The 16,377-nt window shown below is 38.5% G+C and overlaps 1 protein-coding gene across 1 annotated transcript in view; it reads left to right on the top strand.

Moving 5' to 3' along the window:
- VPS50 (VPS50 subunit of EARP/GARPII complex) overlaps positions 1–16,377 on the top strand; it is a 94,605-nt gene that overhangs the window by 2,171 nt on the left and 76,057 nt on the right. The window contains exons 2-5 of the mRNA XM_075746173.1: positions 321–389; positions 8,323–8,445; positions 9,053–9,124; positions 13,052–13,105. Of these exons, the coding sequence (XP_075602288.1) occupies positions 321–389; positions 8,323–8,445; positions 9,053–9,124; positions 13,052–13,105 (318 nt within the window). The remainder of the gene's footprint in view (positions 1–320; positions 390–8,322; positions 8,446–9,052; positions 9,125–13,051; positions 13,106–16,377) is intronic.

Below are 16,377 nucleotides of genomic sequence, written 5' to 3'. Positions count from 1 at the left end.
TGGACACATATGCATTTTTAAATGTAAAATAACATCTGGAAGTTGAGAGGAGGATATAAGTGAACTTCATGAAGAAATGTTAGTGACCTGTACTGAAAAGGTACATATTGTAGCATAAAGTTGGAAATGCTTAGATGTTTGAGGAGCATAATTTATATGCCAATGGTCTTGCTTAAATGCTAGTAGAATAAGGTCTTAGCCTTCCAGCCTCATGTCAGTGTAATGTATTAAAGGATTTGATTCAGCACCAGGTGAGACTTGTGCAGTTTGATTACAAGATAAATAATCAGTCTGAACTGACTGTTCAAATTCTTTTAAAGGGTCTAAGAAGTCCTCAGGAGAGTGTTCATGACCTCAGCCCTATTGAAAGCTTTCGGATTCCTAGTAAGGTATGATACACAGTCCCTCTACTCCCACCCTGTTCATTTTTAGCTTTTCATTTTATAGTTAGATGACACTTACTTATTTCCTTTTTTTTTTTTTTTAAATACCATGTTTGCTGTTGGTTTTTGGACAGTTTTATTTCTTGCTGAAAATCTTGTAAAAGATTTTAATGAAAGAATTAAGAGCTTTGAGGCAAAACAGTTCACCGACTCAGAATGAACTTGCATTAAAATTTCTTGGAACTTTTGAGTTGTGACTGGATGCTGATCTTAGTATTGAAAAAAATGAAAAAATCTTAGGAATGAAAAAAAAAAAGGTGCCTTTTTCTTTTTTTACTTTGTAAAGTTGATACTATATGGGTAGCCTGTATAGTTCTAGTCTTGATATTTAGTCTCTTCATGGTTTTGGTGCCGTAAGTATGTTTCATGGTTTTAATCTTCAGCATATACAATTAACTTCATGTTCTACTTTAAATGTTCTAGCTTTACAATAACAATAGTTTTTTAGCTTTTTTTGGGGGGGGGTCTCACTTCTTAAATGATGCCAGTTCACTCTTGTCTCACAAATCATGCTGAATAATCTGGGTGCAAGGGAACAATTGTCACACTATTTGACTGCTCCTTATATCCTGTTGATCTGAGTGGATGATTCACGATACTTGCTGTGGATGTTGTTTATTATTTTCTCCTGATTTGGACTATGCCTTTAACCAATGAGATACTTAAGTTACTGACTTGAATTTGGATGCCTTAGTTTACAATAGTTTTAAAAAAACAAGACAAAAACCCCCTTGTGTTTCTTTGTCTCTATATAAGTACTGTGTAATATGTTGCTTGTGCTGAAGCAGACCAGAAAATCAGTGTTACTGCATATTTAAAAAAATCAAGTAGCAATGTCTGAATTGGTACATAATACTCTTTTAAACAATGGCCAATATATTAATTTCAAAGAGCAAAAGTATTCAGTTGCAGCAATGTTGAAAGAACTGTCTCATCTCCACGGCTTAGATTTCAAAACTGCAGATTCCTGCCACCCACTAGGCATCCAGTTTCAAAATGTCCTTGTTGCCAAGTTGACCATCCAGGTAAAAGTGGATGTAGGATATCGTGGTTGGATTTCCATTCTTCAATAGTTAGATGTTACGTGTCTGGTAAGCCTACACCTTGTATCAGTAATGGGAAAATGAATACCTGACAATAATTTGTAATTTTTTCATACGTTTATGTCAAACATTTGTAATGTGAAAACATTATCTGCAACTGTTGAGCAAACAGAATCTCATTGCAGTTACAAATTCTGCGCCTGAAAAGACAAGATTGCATCAACGTTAGAATTTGTCACCTGATTATTTTTTTTAAGGCTGATAAAATTAAAGTAGTATTCTCTTCTGTGCCACAGGATAAGACTTTTATATCTTTCAGTCTTCTAACATTTTTTTTTTGCTTCCAAAATGTTTTAGGTGAGTAGTTCTCAAAATTCGGAGTTGCTTACGTTAACTTTTTCCTTCTCAACAAGCTGTATTGAGTGAAACTCTTATAAAGTTTCATGACTACATGATGAAATGAAAACATTAGATCACAAGAATCTTGAGTAAAACTACTGTTTTTTGATCAGTTTAACTCCTGGCTGTGGTCCCACGTCATTTGTCACGGTAACTTTACTTCCAGCCCCTTTTTTTTTTGGAGGAAGGATTTATATCGTCATGCCTCCTTAACTTTGCTAAAACCTGTATTGTACGATTTTACTTCTCAAATGATGAGACATTGAATGAGGCACTGTAATGTGTCTCCTGTCACTGTGAGCATAGATTCAGATACCCTTTTTTGAAAACAGGAGTTTTTTGGGGTGGGGAGAGGGAGACATTGTCTGTGTTTGTGGTATGAGTAACCATCAAAGAGATTAGGTTCCTATACTTCACAGAAGTTGAAAGTCACTGAGCTTTTGCATATTGGTATTTCTTTGAACCGAAGCTATATTCAATGCCACGTACTAATGTCAAAAATCAGAATTACATTATGGGATCAAGCAGCTTTGCTGGATATAAGCTAATGCCCTGCAATAATTACTTTATAATAATGGACAAGTTTGGCAAAGGGACTTGTTTTGAATGCAAAAGTGAAGACTGAAGAAAAGGTGCAGATCTTTAAAGGCAATGAGTAAAAGTGTAACTTCATATTGTTGCAGGCTGCTATTTGAAAGCATATGTTGCGCTCTGCTGCCACATTTTAATAATTGTTTTTGTTCATATCTTGAATAACAAAAGTCTCAAGCTCACCAGCCAAATCTGTTTTGATGATAGAATGGTTATGATGCTGCACTTTCATCTTCACATTTCCACATTCAAAGTGGTATCTCCAGATTGATTTGGGGCAAGTGTTACTGAAAGTTTTGAAAGCTGAGTTAAAGCTTTTGAGAGGTATACAGAATGAAAGGTTGCAGAGCCAGTGTGAATTACTGGAAAAGAGCACAAACCCATGCTATTGAAATGGGGGACTGTCACACTAGCTTGGAGGTCAAATGGGAAATATGGAGCGCAAGAAGAAGAATATGTTGGTGATGCAATGTTTTCCCTGAGGGGAAAACCCGCAAAATTCTTTTGGGTGTTGATATCTGAAAGTTGTTGCTTTGCTCACTGGTGGCTTGCTGGCAAGCATGCTGAAGTGATGTCTCTGCTTCTCAATTTTTTATTGTTAAACAATGAAATGATGTGGTACCAGGATATTTTACAGAATACCTCCGAGTGTATGCACTCACTTTAACCAGTATTCCAGTAAGTTCTGCAACTATCTTGAAAAATTTCAGTTTGCTTCTGTCATGTGAAGGCAAATCACCAGGAAACTCGTTTTACTTCTTGTTGTAATACAGACTCATACCACCAATTTGGTCACACAGAGAAATAAGCGTATAAAGTCTGTGATATAGTCTGTAGGTAAGACAAATTCTAACTGCAGGGCAGGATTTCTAGAAGAGACAGTTGACTGCAGAGGAATTTCATCTGTTTTGATTGAGATACCTTACTTCATCTGTGTGCCCTGATCGCCCTGAGGAACTGTAATTCTTTTTTAACCATTCTGTTATTGTCAGCTTTGTTGTTTCCCAAGTTGACAACAGGTTTGTTTAGTAGATTCTGTCACAAACGGGTGAGAGAGGTATTTTGTGCACTTGAATTCAAGTGTGTGGGGTTAAGAGTGAGTTGGCTTTGAATTGGGTTATGTTTATCTTGATGATAATCAGCTCATACGCAATATACAAATATTAGTTGACTTTGTGGCTTATGGTGGTAAACAACACTGGAAATTTATCTTTTGATGCTTTTCCTATAGATACAGAAGTGTGGCTTGCTTAGTCTGTGTGGGTTTCTATTTCCCCAACAGTAGCTGAGTGCTTTTCAGGAGTTCATTAAGTGGTGGTGTGACTAATATCTGTTCTATGGATCAGGCTTTGTTGTTCTCTCCACCAGAATTGTTTTCACAGTGTAGTGTTTGTTTTGGTAGAGTGAGAGCTTTTTAGTAAATACTGTGTATACATACTGAAGAAGGAAAGATCAAAAGAAGGTTCTGGGCATTTCATGTGAAAGATAAGGGAATAGCACAGACTTTCCCGTGGGACTGCCTTCCCTAGCTGTGGATTAGCTGGAGGAAAAAAAGAAAAAAAGAAGAAAAAGAAGTTTTGAGGTGAGTGTATAGATACAGTTATATATACATTACGAGACATATATAAATATATCTTTTTATATAGATAAAATTAAAAGATGATGTGTGTATATGTATAAAAAAATACTTTTATACATTATTTATTTTGTGACAGTGGGATGTTGCAACGTACCTGCTGATTGAATCTGTTGAGCAGGGCCCTCATCCTGGTATTTAGGATTACCTTTTAACATAGTTGTTATCCAAGTTCAGAATGCAGGGATATAAATCGACAGCATGTCCACTGGTGTGCTTTTGGCTCATGACAAAGAGAGGGACGCTGTGTCCAAACGAGTACAGTGCAGACTTGGCCCCTGGCACTCTGTGCAGAGGTGCATAGGCTATCACTGACCTTCAGCTTCTAATTAATTAGAAACTTTTTACATTTTTTTTTTTCTCTGAGTGCTATCAGTTAACTTTTTTCAATGCCTTCACTTCCCAAGTCTTTTGGTTGAAAGTGACTGGAATGCAGAAGGTGTTTGCTTCCACTGTCTACCAGTAATGCTTCCTTCAACGGAACAATATTGGGTTTGGTGTTAGAATAAAGGAGAAAGGGAGTATGACACACTGAGAAATGGCTGGGTAGGTCATCTAAAACTTGCTGAACTGCATTTCAGGTGAGCCTGCAATGAAATGACTCTTCTGAAATATATTTCAAGGAATTGCCACAGGCTTCTAGACCTGTAAACTTCTATTTCATGGAACAGGAAGGCACAACGATGTGAGAAGTATGTGGACCCAAACACATTTATTTTTTGCTTCTTCAAGTATGCGAAACTGTCAGACAGATAGTTTGTTTTTTTATCTTTTTTCTTTCTATCCCCACTGATCTATTTAGGTGACATTATGAAAGAGAGACCTACAGCTTAGGGTTGCACTAATCATAACCTGAAAGGAAGTATGTTTGACAGGATAAATTGTCTTTCCATGAAAGTGTGATCCAAAGTACTGGCAAAAAAAATATGCATGTTTAGCACCACAAGTGATGCAAGTTTTATGTAGGAGATGAAGTCTCTTGCTGAACAAAACTTTGGAAAAATGAGTAGCCCATGAAGCAGCATCTTAGATGGCTGTGTTGGCCCATTACTGCTTGGAGAGTTCTTACTGCTGAACGTGTGTGTTAACCTGGGCAGGTGGATTGAAATTAATATTATGGGGTTCACCTTGCCAGTGTGCTGCTCTTCCTGATGTGCTGTGTATCTAATTGATTCAGTTTAGCAGTGGTCCCATCGGAATTTCCCCAGGAGTAACTTGCACCCGTTACCCCTCATCTTGTCCATGTGACCCCTTGTAAAAAGGGAGTCTCCATCTTCTTTGTAGCCACCCTTCAAGTATGGAAACACGGTGATGAGGTCTTCCCTAAGCCTTCCTTTCTCAAGGCTGAAGAAGCCCCGTTCTCTCAGCCTTTCCTCATATGGCAGGCTTCCCAGTCCTTGGATCATCTTCGTGACCTTGTCTGGACCCTCTCCAGCCCATCCACATCTTTTTTGTACAGCAGGGACCAAAACTGAACACAGTATTCCAGGTGTGGCCTGACAAGTGCTGAGGAGAGTGGGATAATGACTTCTTTATCTCTGCTGGTGACGCCCTTGTTGATGATAAATTAGATGATTCCATTTGCAACGGTTCGGTGGACAAATTAAGCTGACTGTTGCCTGTCTTGGATAATTTTTAATTTTAGTTTCATGTAGCTAAAACTCAATGTACTGTAAGATGTTAAGCTAATTTATAGGGGGATGTACAACATAAAGCTGCGATTTGTTAGGGAGGCCAGAGGGAAATAATTTTTTGTTTGTTTAAAAGGACAGGAATACATATGGTTAGATAATAGATTTATTGCTTTATAAATTAAATTAATGCAAGAGTAGTATGCCATTGAATCTGAATGTGTGTGTCCTCAGCCAATCCATGTACCCTCATATGATGAAAAGTTCAAAACCATAGATTAAAAAGTTGAAAAAGGCTCTAAAGGGGCTATTTTTCAAGAATCTTTTAATTCTCATCCCTCATAACCTGCCCTCTTCTCCTCTTTTTCTCATGCTCTTAGTAAAGCTGAAATGTGAGGTGGGTAGGTGTCAGCGGTGGGTGAATTGTGTGGCCGGAGCTGCAGGGATGGGTCTGCCTGCGGGGAGTCCTGCCTGCCTCTTTGGTGCCAGTGTGGTGCTGCAGGCTCTGCCCTGCTGACTCCCTGCAAACTTGTCCTGTCAGTACCGTGTGCTGTCAGCGCCACGTAGCTAACCCAGCCTTTGCCTTTGTCCGAGCGAGGTGCTGTTGTGGCTTGTGGCGTTGCGGATATGTGCTTGCTAAGAGTGGAACCATGCTCAAACTCCATTTTTAAGCGTTTGTCTAAAGAATAGCATCATTTTGCTTTGTTATTGTTATTTATTGTTGTTATTTATGTATATTACTTCCATACTCCCTTCATCCGTGCCTTGCCTTGCACAGCCGCCTGCCAGGCGCGTGTGGTTGGGAGGTAGGTAACTGCTTTCGCCCCGTGGTGTGAAGCAGGTTTCTCCATCTCGCTGCATGTCAACCAGCCACCGCCGGGACGTGCCAGTGGCAGTGACTCAATCAGGCATTTTCAGACGCTCCGTCTGTGGAGATCTGAGACGCTGGAGCCTCACGGGAGAGGAAGAAGGTTGCTCCTCGATGGCTTTTCTCCGCGTTACCCTCTGCCCCATCTTGGCTCGAAGCCGCCTTCCAGCTGCGGCTTCGCCCGCGCTCCAGCGGGTGGCGCCCGAGCACCGCCCGGCGAAAGCGGCCCGGGGCCGGCCCGGCCCAGCCCGGCCCAGGCCTGCGGCGGGGCGATGTCTCGGCCACCCTCTCACCCTCTGCTGTGGCCTTCGTTGTGCCCGCTCGGGTCCGCGAGGGGATCCTGCCGCTCGGGGACGCGAAATCCGGTTGAAATCCATTTTTGTCTGCATCGGAGCCGTTGCTTTTGGCTCCGTCCCGACCCTCGCTCCCCCCCCCCCGCCTTTTTTTTTTTTTCCTGCAAGAGGTATTTCAGAGGGGCAGCGGCTCCTTCTGATGCTCTTCCAAACTGTTCACTCGTCACTCCTTGGCTGCCTCTAATTGCGTAGAGAAACAGCACCTTACTTTGTATTTAAAATGTCGCTTTGTCTCATAACATGTATATGCCGACCTCATTTCAAATTATGTACAAAATAAGCAAGTTAGTGGTTGTTTTGTCAATTAATCTAAAGTCTGATGCCTCTAGCTGGTCAAATAAGCCCTTGAACTCTTGGTGATGAAAATACTGCCACCTTGTCCCACTGTAACAACTCGGCATTGTTGGGAGGCTTGGGGTCTTTATGGGGCACTTCAGTCTGCTGGATTGCTTCACCAGGGTTAAATTCCAGTATCAAGTGATTTCATCTGTTTTATCTTGATTTTTGGCAAAATAATATCGTGACACTTCTCCCTTTTGAGTCTCTGATAAATTTTCATTCCTTTGATGGGAAGAGCCTCCAGGAGAAGGCTACTATTAGTTGAAATGTTAGTACAGGAGGGGAAGAGGAAGCTCAGGCTCAGTCCTTGGCTTGTTGCAACCGGTGGAAGCAGCTGGGTTGTTGAGACCTTCCAGGGGAGATCGTGACAGCAAAGAGGGAGATGCTCACCTCTTGAATATTAGCTTTCAGAAAGCTGACATCTCTGCTTAGACCACCCTGCTAGTCGGAGAAAAATCTGAAACCTGTTCATTTTGTGCAAAGAAGGCAGATCTGTTCTGATTTTGCCTGTAAAAAATTCAAGTGTTTAAATGGCATCACTTTTATTACAGTGAATTCTGAGGGCTGAATTGTAAAGCTATACATTTGTAGTGGCACTGTCTACCTTACAAAGATGGTTTTTCTTGTTTAAAAAAAAATCAAGTTTTATTTGTTATGCTTTTGAGGGGTTTTTTGCTTCTGGAGAAATAGCCTGACAGTTTATTTTTAGTTTATTATGAGAATTTCTAAACTTCAGGAGGAAAAAACTGTGGCCTCAACATGCATTTGCGACTTAAATGTATTGTTGAAGTTCGGTGTTCTGCAACATTGAAGTCTGCACTATGTTCTTTGAAAAGTTTTAAATATCTTGCTGTTTGTAATGGGAAGAACAAGCTGCAGTGTATTGATTTTTCTGTTCTTTGCCATTGCTTCTTGTACTAATGTTGTAAATGCCTTTTGAAAAATATTTGTTTTGGTAAAACATTGTTCTTGTTAGGATGTGATATTACATCATGGAAATCCTTTTTTGTTTTGTGAAGGAGGAGCTCAGAGAACTACGTGAAGAACCAACTGATCCTCAGGCTCAGCAAGAAATAATTAACAGCATTGAAGAAGTTTATTTTTCCAATGATTCCTTTGATATTGTGAAGTATGAGTTAGAGGTAAGCTGTCTTCTTGAAATAAAAGACAGTAATAAAAGACAGTAACAAAAAAAGAGGGTCAAAAGTATGCTTGTTCCAATGAGCTTTTTTCCATTTTGTTTCTTATATCTTGCATTAATACAGAACTGTACCCTCCTGCCTAATTTTGTGGTTGTGTGGAGCTTCTAGCACACAGTGTTGGTATGGAGTCTCTTTTAATGTGGTAGAATTAATCTCAGTGCTAACAGGCATTTCATAATATAAACTACAGTGAAAAAGCCAAAATAGTTGGAGAGCAAAAAAATCCGTTCTATATTTTGGATATTTTTATGACTGAGACATAATAATTTCAGTGATTAGGGGGGTTGTGTGTATACATATATAGCTTAAAATAAGGTATTTTTGAGGTAATTATGGTATTATATGATGCAATTATGATAATACATTGCTTATCTTAACACTGATTTATTTCAGTATCCATCATTTGAAATAATGGATTAATTCTGCAAATTAGATTGCAGAAGCAGTAAGAATGTTTCTTTAATGGAATTGATTGGTTAGTTAATACTACATGTGTATTTAAAATTCTTTAATTTCTCACTGAATTTAATTTGTTGTTTACATGCAGAGGCTTCCTCCAGTACTTAGTCTTCAAGAACTGGAAGAGTACAGAGACAAATTAAAACAACAGCAAGCTGCTGTAAGTAAAGTTGTTTCTTCAGGCAATTTGTTGTATTGTCTATAAGTCTAGACAGAAGTGTAACTGAAAAAGTTTTGGTTTCTTGAGCATGTTAGATATTTAAGCATTTTTTCTTTTTATATTACATTGTGTGCTTTTATAGTGGAAAATTATATCAGTAAATCATATAATCATGCGAAAGCATGGAAGTAAATGTTGGCGATAAGTGTTATAATGAGGAGCAAATGTGCAAATGATTTCTTTAGAAACTTGATTTTCTGAATGTTCAGCTTTTACGTATTGGAAGAAAAGTTATGTTCAATACAGTGCTGAATAGTGCCATAGTATCTCTTTTATTGATGGCTTTCTGGCAACATAAAAGATAAAATGTTGTAAAACTCTTTCCTTAGAGTTGCTGTTTTCTCTTATTTTTCGTTTGCCAATTTGTTAATTGTCCGCAAGGGTTTCTATTGAATACTGGTACAGAGTTATTACATAATAAAACAAATGAAATGTAACAATGAGTAATAACTATAATTTATGGGGGTAAATTGAAGTTGCAGCTTCTGAAAGGTACTTGTTACATTTCAGGCTTTTTAATTTTCTATTCACACATTAATTATCGATTCATTGCTGTTTTAAAGATGAATAATATGGTACAGGAAATGGATGTATTAACTGTGGCATTTGGAGAGTGTCTGCAAGTAAAATAACAGTAATAATCCTAACTCATGTCTTTAAATGAATTAAATGTACAGAAGGAGAATATTGGGTCATTAACAATACATAGAGAACAAGTTCTTTCTGCGTAAGACTTATTTTTCCAGAATAAACCTCTGAAATGTTGTAAAGTATTACTGAGAAGTTGAGCAAATGAATATTCCATGTTTCTCACCAAGAGGTATGAGGAAAGAAGTTGAAAGTGGGTGGTGTTTTTTGATTTTGTGTTGTTTAGGGTTTGTTTTGTTTTGTTTTTTAAGTTTAAGAGAGCAGCTAGTTTTGCAAGGAAATACACTCAAGACTGAGAGACAACTTGATTGAGATATGCTGGATAATCCAGTAGCTGTTATCAATGTCTTGGCCATTCTGCTGCAGCTAGGGGAGTAGTTTCAGTGCACGGCTGCTGTTGAAATGTGAACTGGAAAGTGCTTGCAGCTAATGAATAACAGGGGTGAGAACTGAGCACGAGGTTTCCAGTAAATATGGCCCAGATGTGTGTGTCTTTTAGAAAACAAACAATAACTCTCAAAGCCAAAACTTTTGACAAGAAACATGTGCCCAATTCTTCCCCCACCATCCCTCCCAGTTAGGGTTGGGCTTTTCTTGTGTCTTCCTTAATCTAGTCTAAATGTGATTCTGCTATAGGAAGGAATTGTTGCTTGGGTTTGTTTTCCTCCTTGGGCATGTGCCAAGTTGCTAAAATTTCTTGTATGCTATATATCACGTGTCCTTGTATCGTATTTCTAGGTGGAGCATGAGAGCCTGTTGCATGTTTTCTTCTCCTGTCTCAATTATTGTCCACTTTTCTTGTAATCTTATATGATTGTGAATAGATTATTAGGTAGAGGACTCAAGATGTCTGTTGACAGTTCACACAATACCTCTGCTTTTGAAAAAAAAAAAAAAAAACTGCCTTTTTACTGCAGTGCCTGTAGCTATAGCTGGCATAGGAATTTACAATAGTGGTTTAGAGAGAATTCCAACTTCTAAATTTCTGTAACACAGAACACTCAAATGAGTGTGAATTATAGGTAATAGAGCTCTGATCTTCCCTTTCTCACTGGCTGTTACTGTGTACTTTTGCACAGCTGATCTTGGTCATGCCTTTGTTTTCGGGGTCACTATAGGCTCTCTATTTTCTGTAGTTTTCCCTTACAGTTTTCCGTTCCATTGCATGGATTCCAGCTCACTCAAGAGTTCTTTAATATGTGTATCACGACAGCTTTAATTTGTCTAATCATCTTGGTACAGACAATTTGAATTAGGATACTTTTTAGTTGTATGTCTGCTAATTTCATTTTAATTAGTGGACTGATATCCTCAGCTGTATCTTTTTTTTTTTTTTTTTTTATCAAGAGATGAAATATTTTTTCATGATGTGATTAGGAAAGAGTAAATTGTTTTGGAGAAAATTCTTTGGTCCCCTCAAAGAACATTGTAGTTTGCATGCATTGATAACTGCAGTCACAGTCATTGCTAGCAATTGCAATTCTGGATTCCAAAAGTTAAGAATTAAAAAAATAAATCAATACAATTGAATGGGAGATGCTAAAAGGGGTGAGACAATTTGGAAATGAATGGAAGTAGCCTGGGATCATATCACTCATCCAAAAGAAAGGAAAGAGGATAGTTTGGAAGCTCAGAGAAGTAGTATTGCTAAGTTCAGGGAAAGAAAACAATTATGGCTGTGGCAGATGCTTGGCAGTGTTGAGGTTGTTATTAGTCAAGAGTAACTGAGAACTTGCAAAACAAAAAAAAAAACCCCGATGTAAAAGGTGAAAATGAAACACATCTTTTATTCATGTGTACAGCTTGATGAATTCCTTTAACAGTGAAGAATCAAACGATTAGATTTGTACTAGGGCAGTCCATGACCGGCAGGTATATCCCTGTCCTAAAGGTTTTCAGGTACGGGGCTAGCGGGAAGAACAGGTTGGAAAAGGGAGGTGAGGATTTCACAGCATGTAGACTGCGCAGTGAACAAAACTTACTTAGAACCCCAAGGTGATGTAGGCTTGTGTAGCTTTTGGCCTAATAACATCCTTTCCTGTCCTCACCCTGCTCTGGAGTGGTTCTTTTGCTGTCCTGCAGAAGAAAGCTTTATTACTTATAGAACATCTAAGAGGTTTTAAAATTGTTTAGTGATTCTGGCCATTTTTAAATATGGAAGGAGGAAAGCATAGCTAGATGTATGCCCCTTGTTCAGATTGCCAGCTGATGATCTTGCAGTACTTTGAAGACCATTTGTGTGCAGGTGCTCTTCCAGGATGGGAACTGGCCTGGTGGAGCCACTGGAATTTTGTTACAGGAATGCTGATTGAAGGTCCCAACTTTTTGCTATGTTTGATTAAGCGGTCAAATATGTAAAAACCTCCTCATCTCTCTTTCCCAGTTGTGCATTGTGGGCTGGCTGACCGTCATAGCCAGTTTTATTTTGTTTTAATTTCTGGGAGTATTGTTTCCCAAGAAGAATATAGAGCAATACTGATAATTTCTTCATCATGTTTGAACTGTTTCTTCTTAAATATTTGTAGTCCCTGTTGAAAAAATAAACCACACTATTCTCAAGTTTGCATTTATATGAGTTACTATGGGATATTTTTTTTAAGCTTGTGTGTTTGTGCACAAGAGACTTATCAAGGTAGCAACGCCTGTTTTTAAATTCAGTACAGACAGCAGCTCTCAGTAGCATTCCACTTACTGTTAGTTCAGAACAATGGAGAAAATGTTAAAAATATGCATGTTCTGTGTGCTAAAGAAAGGGTATAATGCACACAGGGTGAATATTAACTTTGATGCAAATTTTATTTAATACAATATCAGCCTGAAAAATAGGTTTCCTTATGGCTTTCTTAGATATCCATGGTAGATGGCTAACTTAAATTTGTAGTCTAGCAGTACCACAGGCAGAATGTAAGCAGTTGTAGTGTCCCATATTATTTCTATTTCCTATTCTAGCTTGTTCCTTAACAGAGAGATAAGGGATTAATTTAAAAATGCCCACTAATTCCTGGATGGAACTGTAAACGTTTTTCTTGTCTTGCTCATAAGGAAAGCAGATTTATCATTTTTAGGATTTTTTACCTTGTTGTGGCGTATTTGTTTTTAATAAATTTGAAAACTATAGAACTAAATGATAGAGAATCACAAACTTGTAGAATTTGAGTATAGAGATGGCCTAGTTAATTGAGATTGCTATGTATCACACGTAATATTCTTCTTTTTAAGGTATCTAAGAAAGTTGCAGACTTGATTCTTGAAAAACAGCCTGCATATGTTCAGGTAAGACAACTGACAGTCACTTTTCAAGAGTAAACCACTCCATTTTGTTCTGTTATAATGCTGCACTTGTTTCACTGGGCATTAGATCTAGCAATTTGTTAGTAGAGATGATAGTGCCTGGTTGGAACTAGCTGTCTCTGTATGGTAAACCTGTATCTGTAGAGTGGAAAGAACCAAGGCCATATTGAGCTAGAGGCCCTTAGGATGATAAAGGCTTCAGCATACGACCATTTTAAGAAGGCTTTCTGAAAATATGAATTCACAAGCTTGACTAATACCTGTAAAGGACTTGAAAAGGAGCTTCTTTAGCGCCTGTGTTTAGGAATGGTTTCAGATCTTCTTCCATAAGAGAAAATGGCAATGACCTTTCTTAAGAGCACTTAACCCAGAAGCTTGCCACTAATCTCAGTCGGTCATGAGAAGAAAGCATCTAAGAAAAGACTGAGCTGGAAGAAGAGCCTCAATATGTCGAAGATCTCTGAGAGCAAAACAAAGCTAATCTGCTTTAGCTGCTTGTAGTAGAATATTGGCATGGCTTCTCTCCTTGCCCCTAAAACATATTTTGAACAGCTGTCATAATGATTCTCTAAAGAGAAAGTGGGTGGGTTTTTTCACCTGTTTATTTTTAATAGTGCCACAGGTCAGCTCTGCCTGATTTTATCCAATCTTTCCAGGAAACAACAATGAGAATTCTGCAAAGTGAAAACTTGGGATTATTGTCAAAGTAGTCTGAGAATTATCCCATGGTGGATAATTCTGTGTATGTACAGCACTTTGCTTAAGTATTGTCATACCAGTGATTATGGCAATTTGCATTTTGGCCAAGAAGCTGGAGAGAGTGTGGGAGTGCAATGATGGCCACGTTTGGTGGCAGAGGTCTTTCCCTTTTTTTCTTTTTCTTTTTTTTTTTCTCTCTCCTGTTTCTTCTCCTTCCTTGTTAACCTTCTTCCTGTTACATCTCTCCCTTCTTTGCCTCCTTCTTCTCAGCTGATAGACTTTTGCTGCAGGGTAGGGCTTGTACCTCCTCAGTGTTAACCCGTGGTAGGTGTCGTGGAGCTGGAATTATTTTCCTCTTTCATCCAGAGGGCACAACTTCCTCTGCTGGTTGCTTGTGCTTGTGGCCCACATATCCAGCCTTAGTGACCTTGCGAGTCTCCCGTTTGTGTTCTGGCATTTTGTGCAGTAGAAGGAGGAGTGCTGCTGTTTAAAGAAAAATGGGGGGGGGGGGGTGAGCATTACTTGCGTCATCTCCTGCAATAGCTGGTGGAAGAAAAAAAACTGTAAGGGTAATATTATTTCAATTTTAGTTAAAGGAGTCATGTGGGAGTCTATTGCAGAAGGAGGCTGGTAAGTGCTACAGTGATTGAGTCTTCATAAGAGTAGAAGGGGGCAGAAAGAGTAATTGTATGGTATCAAATCCTTCTGGCATAGTTTTGCTGTTGTGCATGTTCGTAATTGATGTTGTTGAGCGAGTGCTGCTTTTCTGAATCCAGCAGCTTCACTTTGAAAACCCCCTCTCAGTGTGTAATAGTACTGTGGAGAATGTGCTTCTTGCGTTTTGCTGTGTAATGTTAATATTCTTATCCCAGCAACATCTTAGGAAAGTGCATGTGTTTTATACCAAGAAGTTCTTTCCGATGTTCCAAAGGGACAGTTAAAAATCCATCATGCCAGTAACAATCTTTTTAAAAAAATTCTCAAATGCATATTTGCCTGATTAAGTCAATAATCCTTCAGTGTTACTTGTGGGCACAGGCTTGCACAGACTTATTCTTGTCAGTAGACTGACTTACCACAGATTTCTGGTGGGCATCGTAGAACTCACCTTCCCATTGAGTCATGAAATGAACCTCCTGATGTGCGTGGGTACTTTGTAATGGCAGCTCCCGTTCAGTGTCCAATTACAGTAACAGGTCATTAGAAGAAGCAAAAATGCAGTTGACTCTTTGTTTCCTGGAAATGTTGTTTCCACTGTGCAAAAGAAAGTGGGGGAAAGTCATGGTTTGCACCCCATTCCTAGGATGAACTACTGGTCTAACAGGCACTACTGTGGGCTGACAGAGGCATGGCACAGACACAAGGCAAGGGATTTATAGTTTTCCCTTCCCCTTAGAAGGAAAGGCATGCTTTAGGAACAACCAATGGGTGGAAGATTGTCTTTGAGAAGAGGAAAAAATATATTCAGCCCTAAATGCTGGATGGAAGACTCTCTCTCTGGGGTTCATTAGGCTGCACTCTCTCCCCATGCCTCTCCTTCCAGTCATGTTCACAGGACAGATTTTACAGAATCTTTGCAAGAGGCAAGACTGGCCTCAATGACTGGAAACAATGGCCTTTTGAATAGCTCTGACATTTGCAAAGTAAATTTTTAGTGAGGAGTAGGTACTGAGGAAAGTAATCTTTGAATTTGGTTTCTCAAGATATGCGTATCAGCAGCTAAGCTTTCATTTTTGCAAAAGCAACATTGTTAACATAAAGGAGGAACTGCTTTTGGTGAAAAATGCAGCTCAGTGATTTCTCAGAATTACTTGTATCTTTGAAGACTGACCAGGAGCTGATCTTAAACTGAACTAAACTTTAAACTTGTTTTTGCTTGTCTTATGTTTAGAATTAGATTAGTTTTCAAAGTGAAAGTCTCCCTTCTCCCCATGGAAAGCACTTGATATGTTTTGAAATGATGAGCAGTATTTAAAAAAAATAATTTTTTCTTTAGCATTCACTTTCCTGCAGTGCTGTTCCTAACAAAAGAAATCCTAATAGGTATATTAAAAAAATTATTTTTTTAAAGGAGTTGAGATTCTGATAGGCACTTCATGAAGTCAAAATCAAGCTAAATTCAGGTCACCTGTGCTGAAGAGTTTTCAACTGAAATTCAACAAGATACAATTAACGTTCATTATGAAGTGACATCTATCAAATTGGTAGAACACAAGTGCTTCTAAACAAGAAAATGCTGTGTGAAACATGATTTTTTTTGTTGTTGTCGTTTTGCTGCTCTCTGGGATATTAATGCAAATGAAACCCTGTGCTTCTGTCCCTGAAGCTTTGATCATTCTTATGTGGTGCGTTGATGGTATAGAGGTTCTTGGGCTAAATGTACACTATATAAATGCAGAGAGTCCTAATGCAATGAAAATGGATTGATTTCAAGTATCTTTCTTCAAAAGAGAATTGTATTTTACAAGATAGCTTATATTAATGTTACATTCCAGTGCTTAGCATATATACAGTGTGAAACAAATAATATATAAAGTAACCCTACAAAGTCATTA

Source organism: Balearica regulorum, chromosome 2 (assembly GCF_011004875.1).
Source record: "Balearica regulorum gibbericeps isolate bBalReg1 chromosome 2, bBalReg1.pri, whole genome shotgun sequence".
NCBI lineage: Eukaryota > Metazoa > Chordata > Aves > Gruiformes > Gruidae > Balearica > Balearica regulorum.
The sequence above is the reverse complement of the archived record's forward strand: the minus strand, read 5'-3'. Positions and strand labels throughout refer to the sequence as shown.